The 20105-nt window shown below is 42.9% G+C and overlaps 1 protein-coding gene across 12 annotated transcripts in view; it reads left to right on the forward strand.

Annotated features, from left to right (window-relative positions):
* RYR3 (ryanodine receptor 3) overlaps window positions 1-20105 on the forward strand; it is a 1134733-nt gene that overhangs the window by 947809 nt on the left and 166819 nt on the right. For all 12 annotated transcript variants that reach the window (XM_068253938.1, XM_068253930.1, XM_068253931.1 and 9 more), the window contains 2 exons: window positions 17375-17422; window positions 17667-17766. In XM_068253938.1, the coding sequence (XP_068110039.1) occupies window positions 17375-17422; window positions 17667-17766 (148 nt within the window). The remainder of the gene's footprint in view (window positions 1-17374; window positions 17423-17666; window positions 17767-20105) is intronic.

Raw genomic sequence — 20105 nt, forward strand, 5'->3', positions numbered from 1 at the left:
ACTAACATCTGCCCAGTCCAATTAATATTTTGTTAACTTATGTTAATAATATGTACTAAATTGGATAAAGTAATTTTTATATAAAGGGCAGAAATTGTTATCCTTAACAAGATAATCCACCTCACCCGAATGAACACTTGATAGTTTAGTAAGAATATTGTATATCTCAAGATACCACAACAGTATTTTGTTAATTTGAAAAATAGTTAAAATCTGTATTCGCACAAAATACAAAAAAAAAATGTTCCTTTAAAGCAGATTAAAGTAATCCAATCAGTCAATCTTCATGAACAACACATATGAGGTCTAATATCTTAATCACATTGACAAACCACATTCTTATGAGGCCGAAAACATTTTTATGTTTTTTCTGCAAATTTAGATTTTAACTATTTTCAAAACTGCAAAATACAATTGTGGTAACTTCAGATATACACTATCCTTACTAAACGATCAAGTGTTAACTTACGTTAAAGCACACTTGAAGTTAGAGGAATATAGAGGCTGACATATTAATTCCCTTTTAAACAAATGCAAATTGCCTGGGTGCCCTGCTGATCCTCTGCCTCTAATTATTGCAGATGCAGACTGAAGTGAATGATTCTGACACTACTACAGTCAAAGAGATCAGCAGGACTGTCAGGCAGCGGGTATTGTTCAAAAGGAAATAAATATAGCAGCCACCATATGCTTCTTGTTTCAGATTATCTTTAAATGCTGTAGTTAGGAGTAATATAACTTTCCAACCTATAAACATCATTCATTAATAGCTCAATTGTAAGGTTATATAATAAAACATATGCTTTAATGATAGAAGTAGGGTGCTTGTAGGATCAGCCAAATTCAGACAGACAACTCGGACATTTAATTGTACACAGAAAATACAGCAACCTAGCCCATTTCTGCATCTTGTAGAATACCATTCTTATGCTATTAAAGTCATAAAGTGTCTTGTTTATTATAATTTTTGACACGTGAAAAGCACTAGAAGACGCATGTACCAAGTTGGCGAACTGACAAACACAACAACTGGGAAATTAACTGATTCTTCAGTGTAATTTATTATTGTTACTGAATTTTATAGCACTATCATCTTCCATGTACAATAAAGAAACAAACGGGAACATAATATTCAGTCACTGGTATACATAAAAATACAGAAATTGGTACATAATATAGAAGTGGTTGACAATATAGTAAGTCACAAGGACAACTTGTATAATGATTAACATGGCCAATCTCATTAATCACAGGATCAGGTGCCAATTTTATTGTGAGCTTCAGCGATGAGTGAGTGGCGCAATTGGGGATAGTGGCAAGTCTATGTGGCGTGACATTGGAAGGACCTGTTTTCCTTACTAGGGTTCTCTGGTCCTTAAAGGGACACTTAAGTCAAACAAAAAAAATGAGTTTTACTCACCTAGGGCTTCCAATAGCCCCCTGCAGCTGTCCGGTGCCCTCGCCGTCTCCCTCCGATCCTCCTGGCCCTGCCGGCAGCAACTTCCTGTTTCGGTGACAGGAGCTGACAGGCTGGGGACGCGAATGATTCTTCGCATTCCCAGACACACTAGCACCCTCTATGCTGCTATATGGTATATGATATATGCTATAGCAGCAATGATGGCGCTATTGTGGCCTGAAACGTGAAGAATCACTCGCGTCTCCAGCCTGTCAGCTCCTGTCACCGAAACAGGAAGTGGCTGCCAGCGGGGCCAGGAGGATCGGAGGGAGACGGCGAGGGCACCGGACAGCTGCAGGGGGCTATTGGAAGCCCCAGGTGAGTACAACTCATTTTTTTTTTTTTTTACTTAAGTGTCCCTTTAAGGAGCTTGAGACCGCTGGTACCGAAGTAGTTAAGAGAGTAACACTAGAAAATTATTATTTTGATTATTTAAGATGAACCAAAAAAAACAAACAAAACAAAAACCTTTGATCGTATTGCACCCACCGCATCATATAGAAAATACAACAATACTACATAGCTACTACTTAACCATTGTTTAAAAAAGTGCTTTGTTGCATCAAATTCAGGCTACCACTATCTTTAAATACACAAATAAATGGAAAACGCAAAAAGCTAATAAATTAAAAAAAGGCAAAATGCAAACACGATTGTTCTGCAATTTTGTTTGCAATTCTGGGAGCTTATGTAGTAGTTGTCCCAGCATGCAACATGATCCTGCCTCAGTAGGATGCCCTGGGGGAAAAGGAGGGGGAGGCATTTAATTTTAATTATATTGCAAGGCATGATCAGTTTTAAGTTTGAGTCTGCTTTAATTACTATAAACATTACTGTATAAGTTAGTGAACTAAGACTTAGTACTTAGACTTGTAATTGTCGGAATATGAATACGAATCTAAAAAGGTCCTTGAATATCTCAAACCTTACGAATCACGAATCTAACGAATCCTGCACATAAGAATTGTGCGATCCGTGGTATAATTGCCTGCAGTATAGGTACCCAGGCATAGGCACCCACAGTATAGGTAGCTAGGTAAAGGTGCCTTCAGAATAGCTAGCTAGGTATAGGTGCCTTCAATATAGGTAGCTTTCAGTATAGGTAGCAGGGTATATGGGCCTTCAGTATACTGTAGGTAGCAGGGTATAGGAGCCTTCAGTATAGGTAGCAGGGCATAGGGACCTTCAGTATAGGTAGCAAGGTATATGTGCCTTCAGTATAGGTAGCAGTGTATAGGGACCTTTAGTATAGGTAGCAGGGTATAGGGACCTTCAGTATAGGTAGCAAGGTATATGTGCCTTCAGTATAGGTATCAGAGTATAGGGACCTTGAGTATAGGTAGCAAGGCATAAGAGCCTTCAGTATCAGTAGTAAGGTACAATGTGCCTTCAGTATAGGTAGCAGGGTATAGGGGCCTTCAGTATAGGTTACATAGTTACATAGTTACATAGTTACATAGTTATTTTGGCTGAAAAAAGACATACGTCCATCGAGTTCAACCAGTACAAAGTACAACTCCAGCCCGTCCCCCACATACCCCTGTTGATCCAGAGGAAGGCGAAAAAAACCCCACCAGGCATGGTCCAATTAGCCCCAAATGGGAAAAATTCCTTCCTGACTCCAGATGGCAATCAGATAAAATCCCTGGATCAACATCATTAGGCATAACCTAGTAATTGTAGCCATGGATGTCTTTCAACGCAAGGAAAGCATCTAAGCCCCCTTTAAATGCAGGTATAGAGTTTGCCATAACGACTTCCTGTGGCAATGCATTCCACATCTTAACCACTCTTACTGTAAAGAACCCTTTCCTAAATAAATGGCTAAAACGTTTTTCCTCCATGCGCAGCTCATGTCCTCTAGTCCTTTGAGAAGGCCTAGGGACAAAAAGCTCATCCGCCAAGCTATTATATTGCCCTCTAATGTATTTAGGTAGCAAGGTATATGTGCCTTCAGTATAGGTAGCAGGGTATAGGGACCTTTAGTATAGGTAGCAGGGTATAGGGACCTTCAGTATAGGTAGCAAGGTACATGTGCTTTCAGTATTGGTAGAAAGGTATATGTGCCTTCAGTATAGGTAGCAGGGTATAGGGGCCTTCAGTATAGGTAGCAGGGTATAGGATCCTTCAGTACAGGTAGCAGGGTATAGGGACCTTCAGTATAGGTAGCAAGGTACATGTGCCTTCAGTATAGGTAGCAAGGTATATGTGCCTTCAGTATAGGTAGCAGGGCATAGGGGCCTTCAGTATAGGTAGCAGGGTATAGGGATCTTCAGTATAGGTAGCAAGGTATATGTGCCTTCAGTATAGGTAGCAAGGTATAGGGGCCTTCAGTATAGGTAGGTAGGTGTAGGGGCCTTCAGTATAGGTAGCAGGGTAAAGGGCCTTTAGTATAGGTAGGTAGGTAGGTATAGGGGCCTTCACTTAGGTAGGTAGAGGTAGGTATAGGGGCCTTCTCGTAGGTAGGTAGAGGTAGGTAGGTATAGGGAGCTTCTCATAGGTAGGTAGAGGTAGGTAGGTATAGGGAGCTTCTCATAGGTAGGTAGAGGTAGGTAGGTAGGTATAGGGGCCTTAACGTAGGTAGGAAGGTATAGGGGCCTTCAGGTAGATAGGTAGAGGTAGGTAGGTAGGTATAGGGGCCTTCACGTAGGTAGGTAGGTACCCTCTTTCCCTGAAAATTAGACCGACCCTGAAAATAAGCCCTAGCTTGAATTTTGAGCATGCTTGAAATATAAGCCCTACCCCGAAAATAAGCCCTAGTGGAAGTTAAAGAGGAGGAAGAGGCAGCCAGTAAGTGGGGACACAGTGGTGCAGTGCCAATCGGGCATAGATCCTGTCATCCCAGAACACAGCAAGGTTATCAGCTGTGTGCAGGGAAGACAAGGCAGGTGCCTGATCAGTACAGTAGCATACTTTCAAATCCATGAACATCACAGTACAAAGGAACAGGAAATGTTCTGCTGAGAGACACTTCCTAATAGAAATATGACATCCCCTGAAAATAAGCCCTAGCACATCTTTTAGAGCAAAAATGAATATAAGACACTGTCTTATTTTTGGGGAAAGATGGGTATAGGGGCCTTCACGTAGGTAGGTATGTGTAGGTAGCTAGGTATATGGGCCTTCACATATGTAGGTAGGTATAGGTGCCTTCACATAGGTAGAGGTAGGTAAGTAGGTATAGGGGCCTTCACGTAGTTAGGTAGAGGTAGGTAGGTATAGGGGCCTTCATGTAGGTAGGTAGGTATAGGGGCCTTCACGTAGATAGGTAGAGGTAGGTAGGTATAGGGGCCTTCCCGTAGGTCAGTAGGTATAGGGGCCTTCACGTAGGTAGGTGTAGCTAGCTAGGTATATGGGCCTTCACATAGGTAGGTAGGTATAGGGGCCTTCACGTAGGTAGAGGTAGGTATAGGGGTCTTCACATAGGTAGCTCTGTGTTCCCCCAACCCCCCCCCCCCCTTTTCCCGTGGCTTCCTCCACTCACCCTCCCCCCACCTTCATAAATAAGTTCCCGCTCACCTTCCCCGTGGAGCGCAGAGCGGCAAACCTTACTTCCCTGTTCCCCCTAGTGGCCGGACCGGCTTTTACTGATGACGTAATAGTAAAAGCTGGTCACTAGGGGGAACAAGGAAGTCAGTGTGAGGTCTGCTGCTCTGCGCTCCGCTCTGGATAGGTGACCGGATACTAACTATGCGGGGGGCAAGTGGAGGAGCATGATTTGAAGATGCGCAGGGACGCAGCGTCGGGATTCGGCGAGTGATAAATGGCGTTAAGATTTAAATCCACAAATCCCGAATATTTCCCAAATTCGAGGGATTCGTCGGATTCGTCATCCCATCCCTAAATAAAATAATGTTTAGCTTTCTAAATATAAAATCTTAATTACCAAGATTTTCCAGTGCTGGAGGCTTTTGGAAAATGATGCAGAGCCTTATTAACTCCGCAATCATGATGTGGCATTTTTTTTTACATTTTGGCCATTATGCAATTCACCCTTTTCTTGTAGGTGATATTTTCACACCTTAGTCCTTTTTCTATTGCAGAGTGCTAAAACATTATTTTAAACAGTTGATTAAAAATAATCTCCTAGAAGAAAACTTAGGAGAAAAGTGAATTGAGTAAGGGCCTCTGGCCACATGCAATTCACTTTTTCACCTGAGTTTTCTCCTGGGTGATATTTTTAAATTTGTCAATAAAATACATTTTAAAGAGAATCTGTATTCACAAAATGAAGTATAAACAAACATCCCTGCCTGTTTGGGGTCATCTCCTAGCCCCCTCTGTAATATTTTTGCTGCTCTCCGCTACAATAAAGAGGGTAAAAAAACTGTTTTATAAACTGTTTTGTAAACAGAAAAGATGGCCACCAAAACAGGAAGTACATCAGCAGAGCAGTGAACTCAGTTAATACACAGTGAGTACACAGAGAATTCAGTGAGTTACACATTGAATTCAGTCTCCAGAGTTTATGTGCAAGTTTTGAAAGAGCTCTGTGTCAATGAAGTATGACAAGCAGGGCCGGCCCGCCCATGAGGCGGGGTGTGGCGGGTTCCTCAGGCGGCAGGAAGTGGAGGGGCGGCACCAGGCATAACGAGGAAGTGACTGCGCCTGGTTCTTGCCGCCTTCTAGTCTGACTGGAGAGGAGAGCGAGTGCTGGTTTACCACTGCCCGGCCCGCCTGATTGGCTGCTTCCTCAATTTGCCTGCAGACTGCAGTGCAGACTCTGCAGTGAAGTCCTGGCTGTGACGCCTCCGTGCCTGCACTGTGGGGGAAGAAGGAGGAGCAGATTGGACACCGGAGAGGAGGACTGGCTGAGCAGAGCACATGGTCTGACTGGTGTCCACTCGTTTGTTGCTCAGCTCTCAATGCAAGTGAATTGATAGCTGTGAGCCTGTGAAGGGGTTTATTGAAGGTTGCCAGGAACTGACAGTAGCAGCAGACTGTTTAAATAGAAAGGCAAAGTGTACGGCGTACGCATCTCAGACCCGTCTGCAGTGTAGAGGTAGAGAAGATTTGCAGCTTTCTCAGTGTGTAGCGAGAACAGCTACAGAAGGTTCTGGATGGCCGCACGTGTGCAGGGGAGGGAGAAGTCACATATCTTCACTGTCGCTGCTCAGGAGGCTGCAGCCAGATGCCGGGGCTGTGTAATGAGAGTCTGGAGGGAGAGCAGAAGTCAGGAGGGTAGATACAGCAGGATATGCTGAACGGAACTCAGGTGCGTCTGACCTTACTGCCATCATGGGAACGCCCCCACTTATTTTGTGTCAAACTCCTAGACTATTACAATATGGTACCATATAGCAGCTCTTTATTTTTGTGTGAAGCTTTGGATCTCTCTCCCTACCTCACACAGAGACAGCCTGTGACTGAGAGACCAGTCTGTGTGCAGTGAAGAGCCCCCATCCCCCCAGACCAGGCAGTTCCTGGAGAGAAGCTGCCCAGCCAATCTTTACACAGTGCTGGGTCCTGGTGGGAGCAAGCAGAGGCTCAGCTGCTGAAGTCCTGTGGAAGCAAACAGGTACACACACTCTCTCAATCACTCACACACTCAGTCACTCACACACTCTCTCACACTCACACACTCTCACACTCTCTCAGTCACTCACACACTCTCTCTGTCACTCACACACTCTCTCTGTCACTCTCACACTCTCTCAGTCACTCTCACACTCTCTCAGTCACTCACACACTCTCTCAGTCACTCACACACTCTCTCAGTCACTCACACACTCTCTGTCACTCACACACTCTGTCACTCACACACTCTCTCAGTCACTCTCTGTCACTCACACACTCTTTCTGTCACTCACACACTCTCTTTCTCACTCTCTCACACACTCTCTGTCACTCACACACTCTCTCTGTCACTCACACACTCTCTCTGTCACTCACACACTCTCTCAGTCACTCTCTCACACTCACACACTATCTGTCACTCACACACTCTCTCTGTCACTCACACACTCTCTCTGTCACTCACACACTCTCTCTGTCACTCACACACTCTCTCAGTCACTCTCTCACACTCACACACTCAGTCACTCTCACACACACACTCTCTCTGTCACTCACACACTCTCTCAGTCACCCACACACTCTCTCAGTCACTCTCTCACACTCACACACTCAGTCACTCACACATTCACTGTCTCTATCTCCTCTTTTCTCTTTCTCTCCCAACCCTCCATCAGCCCCTATCCTCTCTTCCAGACTCTTAAGGTGCCCATTAATGATACAATTCTACAGCCAATCAATAGTTTCTGCGGTAATCTCAAATGATCAGTCATGCCCATTAAGGGCGGGATTCCCGCTAGCCAGTTCAGAGATCAATCCGAAAAACAATTTGATTCCAATAAACTGATCGACTTGGCTGCCAGTAATTCGGTCGTTAATGGGCACTCCGATTGTTTCCAATCAATACGGTGTCATTGGATATGATTGATCAGCCGTGGAATTAAATCATTAGTGGGCACCTTGAAAGTGTACCTGTAGGGAGAAAAGTGCACCTGTGGGTACTTAGTTCGGGAGGGGGAAGCTTCTGGATCCTAATGAGAACATCCTCCTCAGCAGAGGGAATCCAACACTGGCGACCCTAAAGGTCCACTTGTCTGCGGTGCGCGCAGGTGCAGTGGCTGCTTTCCCTCAGGCTCTGGCGGAAATAGCTGAGCCTGAAGAGGTACGCTCTGCTGCGTATAGTGGTCATGATCAGGCTCGGCTATTTTGCCACTTTTTTTTTTCTGGGACTGCCAGCACTGAATCCCCGATGCTGAGGAAGATGAGGGAAGCCTCATCAGGATCCAGAGGTTCCCCCCTCGCTTACAGGTATTCTCTAAAGCGGAACTAAACTCAGATAAAAGATATGTAGCAGCATGATAACCTTTAAAGAAAATACATTTCTTTGTTACAGCTGATACAAACTCTGCAATAAATCGGCAGTGTGTCTACTTCCTGCTTTCATGGAAGCAGGCATATTAGTAACATCCTGTGTTTACCAATTACCGCTCTGCAGTGGCAGTCCACGCACACAGCTGAGGGATCAAATTACAACTTATGCTTAGTCACAGATGAGGGGGAATTAGACTAAACTCTCTAAATACATACAGGGTGTGTTTCTCTGTTTTCCTTCTGTCCTGTGCAAGAGTTCAGGTCCACTTTCAACTATTTCTGTAAATATGCATCTTTCTTGTACTATTTTTGAAAAAAAAAAGGTCGTAACAGACCCCTCCCACTTTTAGGCCACACCTCTAGGCCACACCCCAGAGCCAGTATTTTTTCAATCAAAAGGTGGAAACCCTAACTGTGTTCTGCCTGGGACCCGCCCCCAACTAGGCTGTGCAGTGCACCGCATGCCAGTTCTGCTGCCACGTGCCACCCACCGTGATGCCGCCGGTCTCCGAGTCCGACGACTCTGAGCTCTGCGGCTCTCCAAAAGCGGCCTGCTAGATGATGATGATGATAGCGGCGGCTGCCGCCCGCCCTGTTGTCCCTGATTGTGTCAGTCACGGTCACCGAGCGCTACCGTGACGATGATGATGACGAGCCTGCCACCGCTGTTCACCGGCCTTGCCAGCCAGCGCGAAATGGAACATGCCCGCCGCAGCCGTCTGTCCCCTGCCTGCCAGTGCAGGATGGATCATGCTGGATGCCCGACGGCTGCCCTCCGCCGCCAGACCCCATCCCCAGTGAGTCACTTTGCTGCCTGCCTCAGTCCTCTCAGGCTTGAGGAGCCACAGTTGGTTGGCCGTGGATTCCCTTTTTTTAATTTTTTTTTTTACTGCTATGTGATGATGATGATGATGATGTCTGTACTGGCTGCCTGCCTGCTATAATAAAAGGGGTCGGGTCGGGGATATACAGGAGGGTGGCAGCAGCAGCAGGCTTCACCAACTGCACGGTCTGCTGCTGCACTGCACCATACAACCTGGGCTGGCTAGGCTAGCTATATTGCCAGTGGGACTGACTGAAGGCACCTTCTAGTGGTTTGGATTGGGAGGAGAGATAAGGAAGGAGGCATGAAAGCATGGTCTGTCTGCGCTCCAACTATTTACGTCTGTAACGTCTCTGAGATGATCTCTGACAGCAGGGTGGTGAATCACAGTGGCATAGACTCTTGACGACTGAATCATAATTGAACGTGTGTACCAGGCTTTAGCCCTCATCTTAAAAGTGGATGTGTTAGAGGATTTCAATGAATCATCTTGTATAATCCAGGGAGTGGGACCGAGTTGGTTTGCTGAGACAGTGTGTTGGTTGGGTCAGGTGCACCGTGTTGGGTGGAATCGTCACGATTCCTCTCTACACCCAACCAACACACTGTCTCAGCAAACCAACTCGGTCCCACTCCCTGGAATATACATGATTCATTTAAATCCTCTAACACATCCACTTTTAAGATGAGGGCTAAAGCCTGGTACACACTTTTAATTATAATTGGCCAATCACTGACCAATTTTACCACCTGCGTCATGTAGTATGAGGCTGGGCAGCAGATATTGCACACTATGAGCAGATTATGTAGGTATCCCTAATTATACTACATGAAAGAAGGTGGTAAAATTGGTCAATGATTGGCCAATCGTAATTCACGATCTTTGCCTCAGGCAGCAGAAAGTCCAGGACCGGCCCTGATGACAAGCTGTATCTTAGCTCTGCACTAGTATCAGCCTGACAGGCAGCTTCCTCCTCAGCCAGCTATTCTTTGTTCAGTTTATCAGTCTGTGTTTATCAACCTCACAGATAGCAGACAAGCTGACAGTGAGGGCAGGGACATTGTCTGTGAGGAATAATCATCACAGGAGCACTGGGGGGGCTTGGAAGGAGTTAACTTGTTCACATTACTGAAGAGTTGGCAGCCGACAGGGGAAAGATAAGTTGATTTATTACAGAGATGGTGCAAGTAGAAAGTGCTGCAGTAAGCCAGAGCACAATGGAAACGCCTTAGGAACTCGTAGGATAGGAGAAATGCTGCTAAAAAAATTGTTACAGAGTCTCTTTAAGCCATCGGAAAGCAAGAAAATGATCAAAATAATTTTGATAGTCCTTTTTCATTTACTTTTTTGTACTTTTTTAGTTAAAATGTGCTGAAAAGGTAATTTAATTTGAAGATGAAAAATTATCACCTAGGAGAAAACTCAGGTGAAAAAGTGAATTGCATATGGCCCTCTGTCTGTTATTAGATGAAAAATAAAAATCTTATCGGACTTATTATACAATACCGTAAGGGCTGCTGAAAAAAAGATCCTTTACTTATTAAAAAACATAAAAATAAAATCTTACTGCAGGTTTCATAAATCCTGTATTCCAATAAACTTGTTTTTACTACGGTCTGCTAGTCAGGCTGACTGAATCAGCTGAGCTCCTCAATGTTCTCTGACCCTCCAGAGCCTTCGTTTATGTGTATAGATGTTTAACTTGCATATAAAAGCTGTATACTAGTTATAAGTCAAAACAGAGCTACAGAGCCTATTTATTTAACTGACACTGAAGTGAAAATAAACTTATGAGATAATTTATTGCATGTGTAGTACAAATAATTAATAGAACATTAGTAGCAAAGAAAAGAGTCTCATATTTTTATTTTCAGTTATATAGCTTTAATAATAACATTGCATCATTCTGTCATATTTGCAGTTTAGAAACCACACTGAGTATTTTAAGCTGTAAACAGAGCAGAGATAATGAACCTTTGAACCTTCCTGCAGTAAAACCATATCTCAAGCTGTCTCTCACTGTTTCTTGGCTATTTAAGCTCTTCAGAAAACAAAACTGAGTAGCTCGGAGAAGCTCTTTTGCATAGATATTAACTCAAATGTGTTAACTTCCTGTACTGGGTATAAATGGGCCCAGTATGCTGATCTCAGGTTCACTTTAAATAGTGATTATTTACCTTGATTTTTACATGTCTCTGGTTTTTGCTATTGGTGACCAATAGAAGCAGTATCACTGTTCAAGAGTTTATCGCTGCAGCCAGTGTTTGAATGTAGCTGAAGCATTTAGCATTTTTTTGGAGAAAATATTTTCACAAATATTCCATAATATTTTCAAATATATTCCACACCCTAAATTTCAGGTGGTAGACTCAGTAGAAGACAGAAGACAAAAAGACAAAAAGACAAAAAGTGTCACTAAACTCTTAAAAAACACATTTTTTCTGACTTTTTTTTCCCACTACGTGCGTCTTGCAATCCAATTCTGATCGCCAATGGATCTCAAATGTAGGGTACAGTTGAACTAAAGGAAACAGTGGCGATTATGATTGGAATTGTGTTTACTGGTGGAAAAGAACCCTTAGAATAATAGTTCATTTGATCAATATCACCATTAAAGTTTTTTTTCTGCAATTTTATAAAAGCTGCAAATAAGTGTGTGTGTGTGTGTGTGCATGCGTGCGTGCGTGCGTGCGTGCGTGCGTGGTGACATACAGTGAACAAGGATGAATTTATAATAGCAGTTATCTGATACCCCCTTTTACATGAGAAATATATTGCTTTTCACAAACAGACCATCAGGGGGCGCTGTATGACTGATTTTGTGCTGAAACCCCTCCCACAAGAAGCTCTGGGACCGCGGTACTTTTGGCAGTTTGTTACAATGTAACAAGGTTCACAGACAGGAATTGGCTGTTTACAGCTGTCTCTAACAGCCAAAACAGCTAGGAGCAGCTACATAACCTGCTCACAGTAAAAATGTCACCATGTAATAAATGTCAGAATGTAAATCGGGGAGAGGAAAGATTTTACATTGAGCAAACACTGACTAAATCATTTATACATAATTATTGTAAAAATGAAGCACTTTTTTATTACATTATTTTCACTGGAGTTCCTCTTTAAAGACTTTGTTGGGCTCCATTGACATGCTGGTGAATGTAGTCTAACATACCGTATATACTCGCATATAAGCCGACTCGCATATAAGCCGAGGTACCCACTTTCCCCCCATAAACCAGGAAAAAGTGATTGACTCGCATATAAGCCCCCTCCCCAGTATAGCTTCAGGATAAATAACCAAATGTGCTCCCATTATGAGACATCCCCCCCTTTCCTAAGCCAAATAGGCCCCCAGTATGAAGCAGCCGACCTCCCCATAGCAAGATGTGCATCCATGTCTCTGCTAATTGCCCCTCACATCTGCTTAGCACCCAGCCTCTTCTAGACACCCATCCTGCTGACAGGGACATTGCCCAAGACAAATCTTCTACTTCTGGACTCTTAAATGCTGCTAACAGGAGTGTATTTCCCCATGATGGCAGATTAGAACTATCACCAAACACAGGACAAATCAGTGAGGTGAAGCTGGACTCACTAGGGAACTAAGTGCTTCTCACTGATCTGCAAAGCTGCAGGCAGAGAATGTACCTGATCCTTGAGACACAGCCCACATCTGCCATGATTAACTTCATTCTCCTCTGCACGTCTCATCTGTCATCCCCATGTGCACTCGTGAGCTGTCTTCCTGACTGCTGCCATCTACTGGGCATGTGTGGAAGATAGCAAAGCATGCAGGGAGACGTAGTTTCTTGAAGCCCGGTATTTACTTGTAACTTTGACTGTCTTTACTTTGTTCCCTCAGCACACTGAAGTCGGGAAATGTACAGTTGCTTCCTGTATTCTCAATGCTGCATCCTCCGTGGCAAGGCTGTGCTGTTATGTGCCGATACATATGTTCATGTGACAGGCAGCCACACGCTGTTATTATGCCCGGATCTGTATACTGCCGTGGCTGCAGCTCACCATCAGAGCTTCATGATATTGAGCTGCAGCGACAGCAATATACAGATCCGTGCATAATCACTGCATGTGGCTACCTGTCACATAATCATATGTATCAGCACATAACGGAGGATGAAGCATTAAAATATAAGAAGCAACTGTACATTTCCCGGCTTCAGCGTGTGGGGAGGGAGCGGAGTAAAGCAGTGAAGTTACATCAAAAGGATGCCTGCTCTCTGTAATGCTGGGAGCGCTGGGGAACATTAGTCTGTTTACTGCTGCACTAACGCTGCTGCGGGCATGAGAAGGACAGTGGGGGCACAGCCAGCTGACTCGCATAGAAGCCGAAGGGGGGACTTTTCAGTACATTTTTTGTACTGAAAAATTCGGCTTCTATGCGAGTATATACGGTATGTCATTCACACCTTTCCCCTGCTGACTGACAGATATCATTAAAATCATTGGGGGAGTGGTAATGAGTAGGAACAGGGTTTGCACACTGTGCATGGGTTATGGCAACCATATACTTTTTATTCCCAAGTAATTACCTGTGCAAACGACACCCTAGCAAAGCAGGTGGTTTCGCTGCATGGCGAAACTAGGCGCCGCCGTAGAAGTAATGTTATAATGCGTGGGGTGTGTAAGGGTAATTCAGGGTTCCAGCGACTCCAAATTACATCTCCCTCCGAGTTACCGCTGGGATTTGAGTAGCAGCAGCGGGGGCATACGCATACATGCACGCCACCCTAGGCCAGCCAGTTTAATAACGTGCAGTTGTTGAAGGAAGTTAAAAGTTCACGGCGCAATTTCAGAATGGTTACTCCAATGATTAGAAATCTGTCAATGGTTCTCTTTATATTAAGCTCACTCTCCTAGACTGAACTCATTCTTAATATTTAACTTATCTCCTTTAAAACTGCAGGTATAGGATTTTATTTTGTCACAGTAATGGTTGTTATTTGAAGAAAAGATTCATTTACTAGGCGCTCTCATGAAGGTCACAGGTTATTCTGATAAAACTACCATCCATAACACTGTAGGAATCAATGTCTGTCTCTCTGTACAGAAACCTCCGGCCACTGCACAGCATTGAAGTGGTTTTCCATAGTTCAGGGAAAGATAAGACCTGCCCTTCTCCAAATTGATAAACATCTGTTAAAATTATGCATTTGTTAAATAATGTAACAAAAGCATAAACCGCCAGCATTTGGAGGCTGTTCTTTTTTTTGTTTTTTTTTTGTTTTTTGTCTGGCATTTGTCTGCATCTGATTGGATTACATCTGAACACCCCCGGTACAGATAAGCTGCTTTAAGCTTAGCTTATCCAGGCTTGTAATGGTTTGTAGCCAGCATTTATTTACTACATTGATTGCTGTATTCATGATAATCGTGATTGAAATAAAATGTATTTTTACCTCTTTCTTTGGTGTTTTTTTTTTATATTTTTGCTAACACAGAAGCCACCAGTTCAGTAAAACAGGCAGTTGTGGTTGTGAGGTAATAGTGTTTTACAGAACCAAACATTCTGTTTGCTGGTAAATTGCTGATAAAGCGCACTGTGGATGCTTAGATAAAAAGATGTCAGTATGCCGCCTTTCCAGCAAGCAGTTTGGTTTGTGAGGGTAAACACAAACATGCACAAAAGGTTCTTTCAAGTCCATGTGGGAAAGGCTTACTTTTGACATGCTGCATGCTGGAGATAGAAGTTTCAGTTTCATAATATTTATTTATTTTGCAAAAATAAAGATATAGCAAAAAAGAGTGAAATATGCAATTTGCTTTTCCCGTCCCAGGCAGATTACATTGTTGTTTATAACAAAACACTTATGATTGCCAATAGGGGGTTTTCCTCTTGAGAGTCAGTCATGGAAATTAGATAAGCTAATCGCTTCCGTCACTTTAATGGCAGCTACCATTTTATTGTGTGTACGTAGTTCGGGAGGCATTTTCTTTTTATCCAAATCCCCACTCAAATTGGACCATTATAACGAAAATATTGACATTTTGATTTCGCTATAGTCATTCATTCATGTAACAGCGGCAGAACAAAATCCTCAATATACTTTGTGTAAAAAGATGCTTGGAAATATCAGCTTTCAGAATCTGAGAACTACACATATGTAACCAGGGCTGCTCACAAAAACAGGAATGCCCCTTTTTATTTGGTCTATTCCACCTAGCAACAATTCCTTTACTGCAATAACTGACAGGTCTGTTGTTTGCATGTAGGGAAATAATGGCTTCTAAGGTATTAGAGACCAAGGGAAGGCAGGAATCCCTGTTCCTGTCAGCAGCCCTATCAATTGATAAAGATCTGTCAGTTATTAAAAAGTAGCATTTCTGCACATTGATTTATTGTTTAGGCCCAAAGTACATTGAGCATTTTATTCTGCTCATATCGCATAAACGTCTATAGCAGTATGAGAATGTCAACATTTTCACTGCTATTGTTTTTTAAAGAGTAACTGTTGGACATAAAATCAAAAAACAATTCTTTATTTTTATCTGGTAAGCAAGTAATAAAGATGCTAACCAGGTAATCCAAAAGTTAAATACTAATACTTTTCTTGTTTATAAATGATCATTCCCCAGTTTACCTGACTCTTATTTGGTACATTGCCGTAAAAAGGAAGTTGCAGGGCATGCTGGGTTGTCCTTTTTTGCTTCTCTACTTTCCCCTCAGACTTAACTAATGCAGCCTGATTGGCTGAAGCCTCTTTCCCACCTCTTTTTCCCTGCCACACCTCCTTTACTTTCTGATTGGCCAATATTTCTCATGCTGAGATAATGCACTTTCTATTGCAGAGCTGGGTGGGAATGCCTGAAGACTGGGACAAGGGCAGGCAATGCATACACAATCAGGTAGAGGAGAGTAAGGGAGGAAATGACATCCGGATTGGCTTCAAAATAGCCACAGTTAAATGGGAAATGCTCTTTCTTTCTTTTTTCACTATAGAACATTCACTAAAATGAAAACGTGAACAGCACAATACATATTTTAAGTCAGTAGAGCAAGTATTTATCTACTTATATATATGGGGGGAGGGGGGGTTCTGAGATAGTATGGCTGACTGCTCCTCTTTAAACAGAACCTGGGGCATAAAAACTTTCAAAAAAGCAAATACTTACCTAAGGAGAATAAGCAAATAATGTCCTATGCTGCTGCTTGGAACACTAGTTAACATCACGGCCATGCTCCTCTTCTGGCGCAAGTGTGGCCACACATGTGCAGAAGCACAGAAACCCTTGTGCATGACCAGCTCCAGCTTACTGCACAGGCACAGTATGGCCACGCTTGTGCCTGAGGAGGAGCTAGACCCCAGTGTGATTACTCACAACACCTTGATCAATAGAATCCAGAGGCTTCCCTCTTAGGTAAGTATTTACTTTTTGCCTCAAGCTTTGATTCGGATATATCTTAAAGTAGAATTACACATTCATGATCCAAAAAAATGTTGGCTTACAAGTTGGATAGCAAAGAGCAAGACATGAGAAGCTGAAATGAAACTTGTATTGGAAGCAGCTGTAAATTATTGGCAATATTTCGTAGAGAGATCACTTACTGACAGAGAGTGGCAGTGCAAAAAATCAGCAATTCTCATCACCTTTAATAAAAATCTATCGAGCTAGCTTAGTTGAGTGAGGAAGTGCTGAAAAGGTAGTACTCCAGTATGGAACCTAACTAAGGAAGCACAAAATTTCACCTTGCATATAAATGTCCAAGAGGAACGAAAAAAAGTATACGCTTATGGAATCCACAGACTTTTTATAGATTCTTATGGTAGCCCTGGTTAGTTGAGTTAGTTAGATTGATTGAGCATACTTTTCCTACATAATTATTTAAAAATATTTTTGTTTTAAAATGCATTAGGGGCAGTTGATCAGTTCAATGGCCTGGCAAATGTTATTTTAGTCAACAACTGTCCTGTACATATTCCTCTCCCTCAAGGTTATGCCCAGTGTAATGCTTTCAGATCTTACTAATGTTCACAACAGTTACCATGCATAACTGTGCCACTGACAGACTATCTTCTAATAGTCAAGTAAAAGAAATGCCTCACTAGGAGTTATTTCAGATCTTTAAAATGGAAACTTGGTATTTATTATAATGGTTGGCTGGTAAAAAAAAAAGTCATGTGGAGTTTTGTGGGTATCTAGTCATGTACATGAAAAATCTTATTTGCTATCTGCCTTTCTTTTACAGAGCTGCCAAAATGAAGAGGAAGATGAAGAAAAAGAAAAAACATTTGAAGTAAGTTTATTTTATGTCTTCATATAATCACCTATTTTAAACCAAGTTATGTCCCACAATAAATGTAACTTTTCCTGTATGGTAATTGCACTAATTTTTCATTTCTACTCCATTATAGTCTGCAGCAGCTAAAATATGCCATGCATGGCACTAAACTATGCTGGTTTTACTACCCTGTGTTTAGGTTGTCTTTCTGGCTGCTATGAAAATAAAATACATGTCTCATTTCTCTGTCTAATCACAGGAAAAAGAAATGGAGAAACAGAAAACATTGTACCAGCAGGCCCGCCTGCACGAGAGGGGGGCTGCTGAGATGGTGCTACAGATGATCAGTGCAAGTAAAGGTAACATTCTATCATTTGTATGTGTATCAGCTTTATAAAATGTGACTGCCCTTATGCTGGGCATACATGGGTCGACCCGGTGGCTCGATTAGCCGCCGGATCGACTCCCGCCACGTCCCCGCGGGTGGCCGGATCGATCCCCACTCGTCCCCGCGGGCACTCCTTATCTTCTGCTCGATTCCCCCCTATTGTCTGCCCACGGGGATCGAGCGGGGAATCTATCCGGCGGGTCATCGGACCTGTCGGATATTATCAATCGAGCCATCAGTGGCTCGATTGATAAGGGAAAAACGACCCGTCTATGCCCAGCATTAGACATTAGATGTCCAGCCCTTTTTCCAAACAGGAATTGTTGCACTGAGGCTTTGTTAACATCTAAAATCGCAAACGCAAGTGTTTTGCGATTCTGTGTTGATTTTTTTTTTTTTAGCGCCTTCCGGCGCTCCACTGCACACTGCATTTTTTTTTTTAAAAGCGCTTTTCTTAAAGCTTTTTCAGAGTGATTTTTTTTATTTACTCCCTGACACAAGTCTGGAAGTGAACTCTTTGAACCGGAAAATAATAAATAATAAATACAATGTATTTATTCTTAAAAAATACGAATGCAATCGCTGCAAAAAGCGATTTTGTGAGCGTTTTGCATTTTTCATATGCCTTTCATTGAGGCAAAACCGTCTTAAAAATGGTACAGGCACCGCTTTACAGAGTAGATCTGAAACGAAACGCTCAGATGTGAACTCTCTCATAGGGAATCATTGCACAAGAGTTTTTAGGGTGATTTTGAAAATCGCCTGTGCTTGAAAAAATGCCAAAAACGCCCTAGATGTGAACGAGCCCTAAGTGCTCTTTTATACTGCAAAGTGTGACAATACATTTTTGCTGCGATTGCACTTTGTGATTTTCTGTGGCTGCTAGGCACACATGGAGAAACGCAGAAGATAATTGCAATTGGGCAGAATCGTATTGCAGTAGTATAAAAGGAGGAGCGTTGTAATAACAGCGCAGGAGATTTTGGTGCAGCTGGCACCACCATAGGCCCTAATAGGAATTACGGCTATAGTGGCGCTCAGTGAGTAATTTGGGTGCTGTCAAAAGACAGAGCACAAATTAATATATAAAACACTGTAATATGGCCTCCAGGAATAGCCTGGAGGGGGAATAGTTATTAACGCCGCTGGGACTTATGTCGACTTTACCCTGCGCCCAAATCTCCGGGCGGCAGAATCATAGCCCACTAAAAGAATTCCTCTGATGTGCTATACTATGAAGTTGTCCTTGCATTTTGTGATTTGCATGTGATCAGAAACTGAACGCAAAACACAGCAAATTGCATCCGGTATAAAAGAGCCCTAAGAAATGATAATTTGTCTGTGATTCAATCCAAACCTTTTCTTCCAGACTGACTGAATGAATATTCCTAGCCAATTGCTGGTATGGTAGCCTTCATAATGCATTGTCCTGTTCATGTAGCTAGCAAAACAGACATATAGAATATAGAAAAAAAAAGACATATAGAATTGGCTAAAACGTAGTTCATGCTTGCTTTGGTTAGAGCATACCTAAACTGACATGTGGCACGATGTGATAAAGATTGGTACATGAAGTACTAAGTATACTGAGAACCTGCCTGTGTCCCCTTTTTGTTTTATTTTTTTTCTATTGCAAGTGTTAGTAAAGCAGTGTTATCTGTATTGAAATGTCAAACGGTCAGACAGCAAGTCCAATGCAACTGTGGCTGTCCTGAAAAGTAAACACTGTTGAGAACAAAATAGAAATTTTGAAATGCTCATTATTTCATTTTGATGGCAGCTGAATGAACCAGTTTCTATGCCACATTGAAATAGATGCTGCACAGACTTCAGAGTTAAACTTTAACTATTTTTCTAGGAACCTTGGTACCTTGATTCTCACACTAACCCTCCTCTATCTATCCCTAACACCAACCACCTCCCACCTACCCCTAACCCTTGGTAATTACCATATTTTTGGGACTGTAAGATGCACCTTTTCTCCCCCTAAAGTGTTGATGTGTGGAGGAGGGGTCAGTGTGTATGCTAGTCCGAATGTACAGCTGCGTGCAGAGCACACAGTGGGAAGCCCTTAACCATCTAGCTGCACAATCAGAGTTCCTGGTCTCCTCCTCTGTCTCCAGCCACAATCCATGCTCCCTCCTGTGTTCCTCTCAGTGCGTGACCTGGTGGTACATCTGCGTCGAGATTACGCATGATGTGTGGACGCACAATGTCACTACACCGGAGATAATAAATAGCCTGCAGGGGCTGGATATAGCAAGCAGCAATAGAATGAAGCTGGAGCCCAGCTGGCGTCCTGCAATACCC

This window comes from Hyperolius riggenbachi, chromosome 9 (assembly GCF_040937935.1).
Source record: "Hyperolius riggenbachi isolate aHypRig1 chromosome 9, aHypRig1.pri, whole genome shotgun sequence".
Classification (NCBI taxonomy): Eukaryota; Metazoa; Chordata; class Amphibia; order Anura; family Hyperoliidae; genus Hyperolius; species Hyperolius riggenbachi.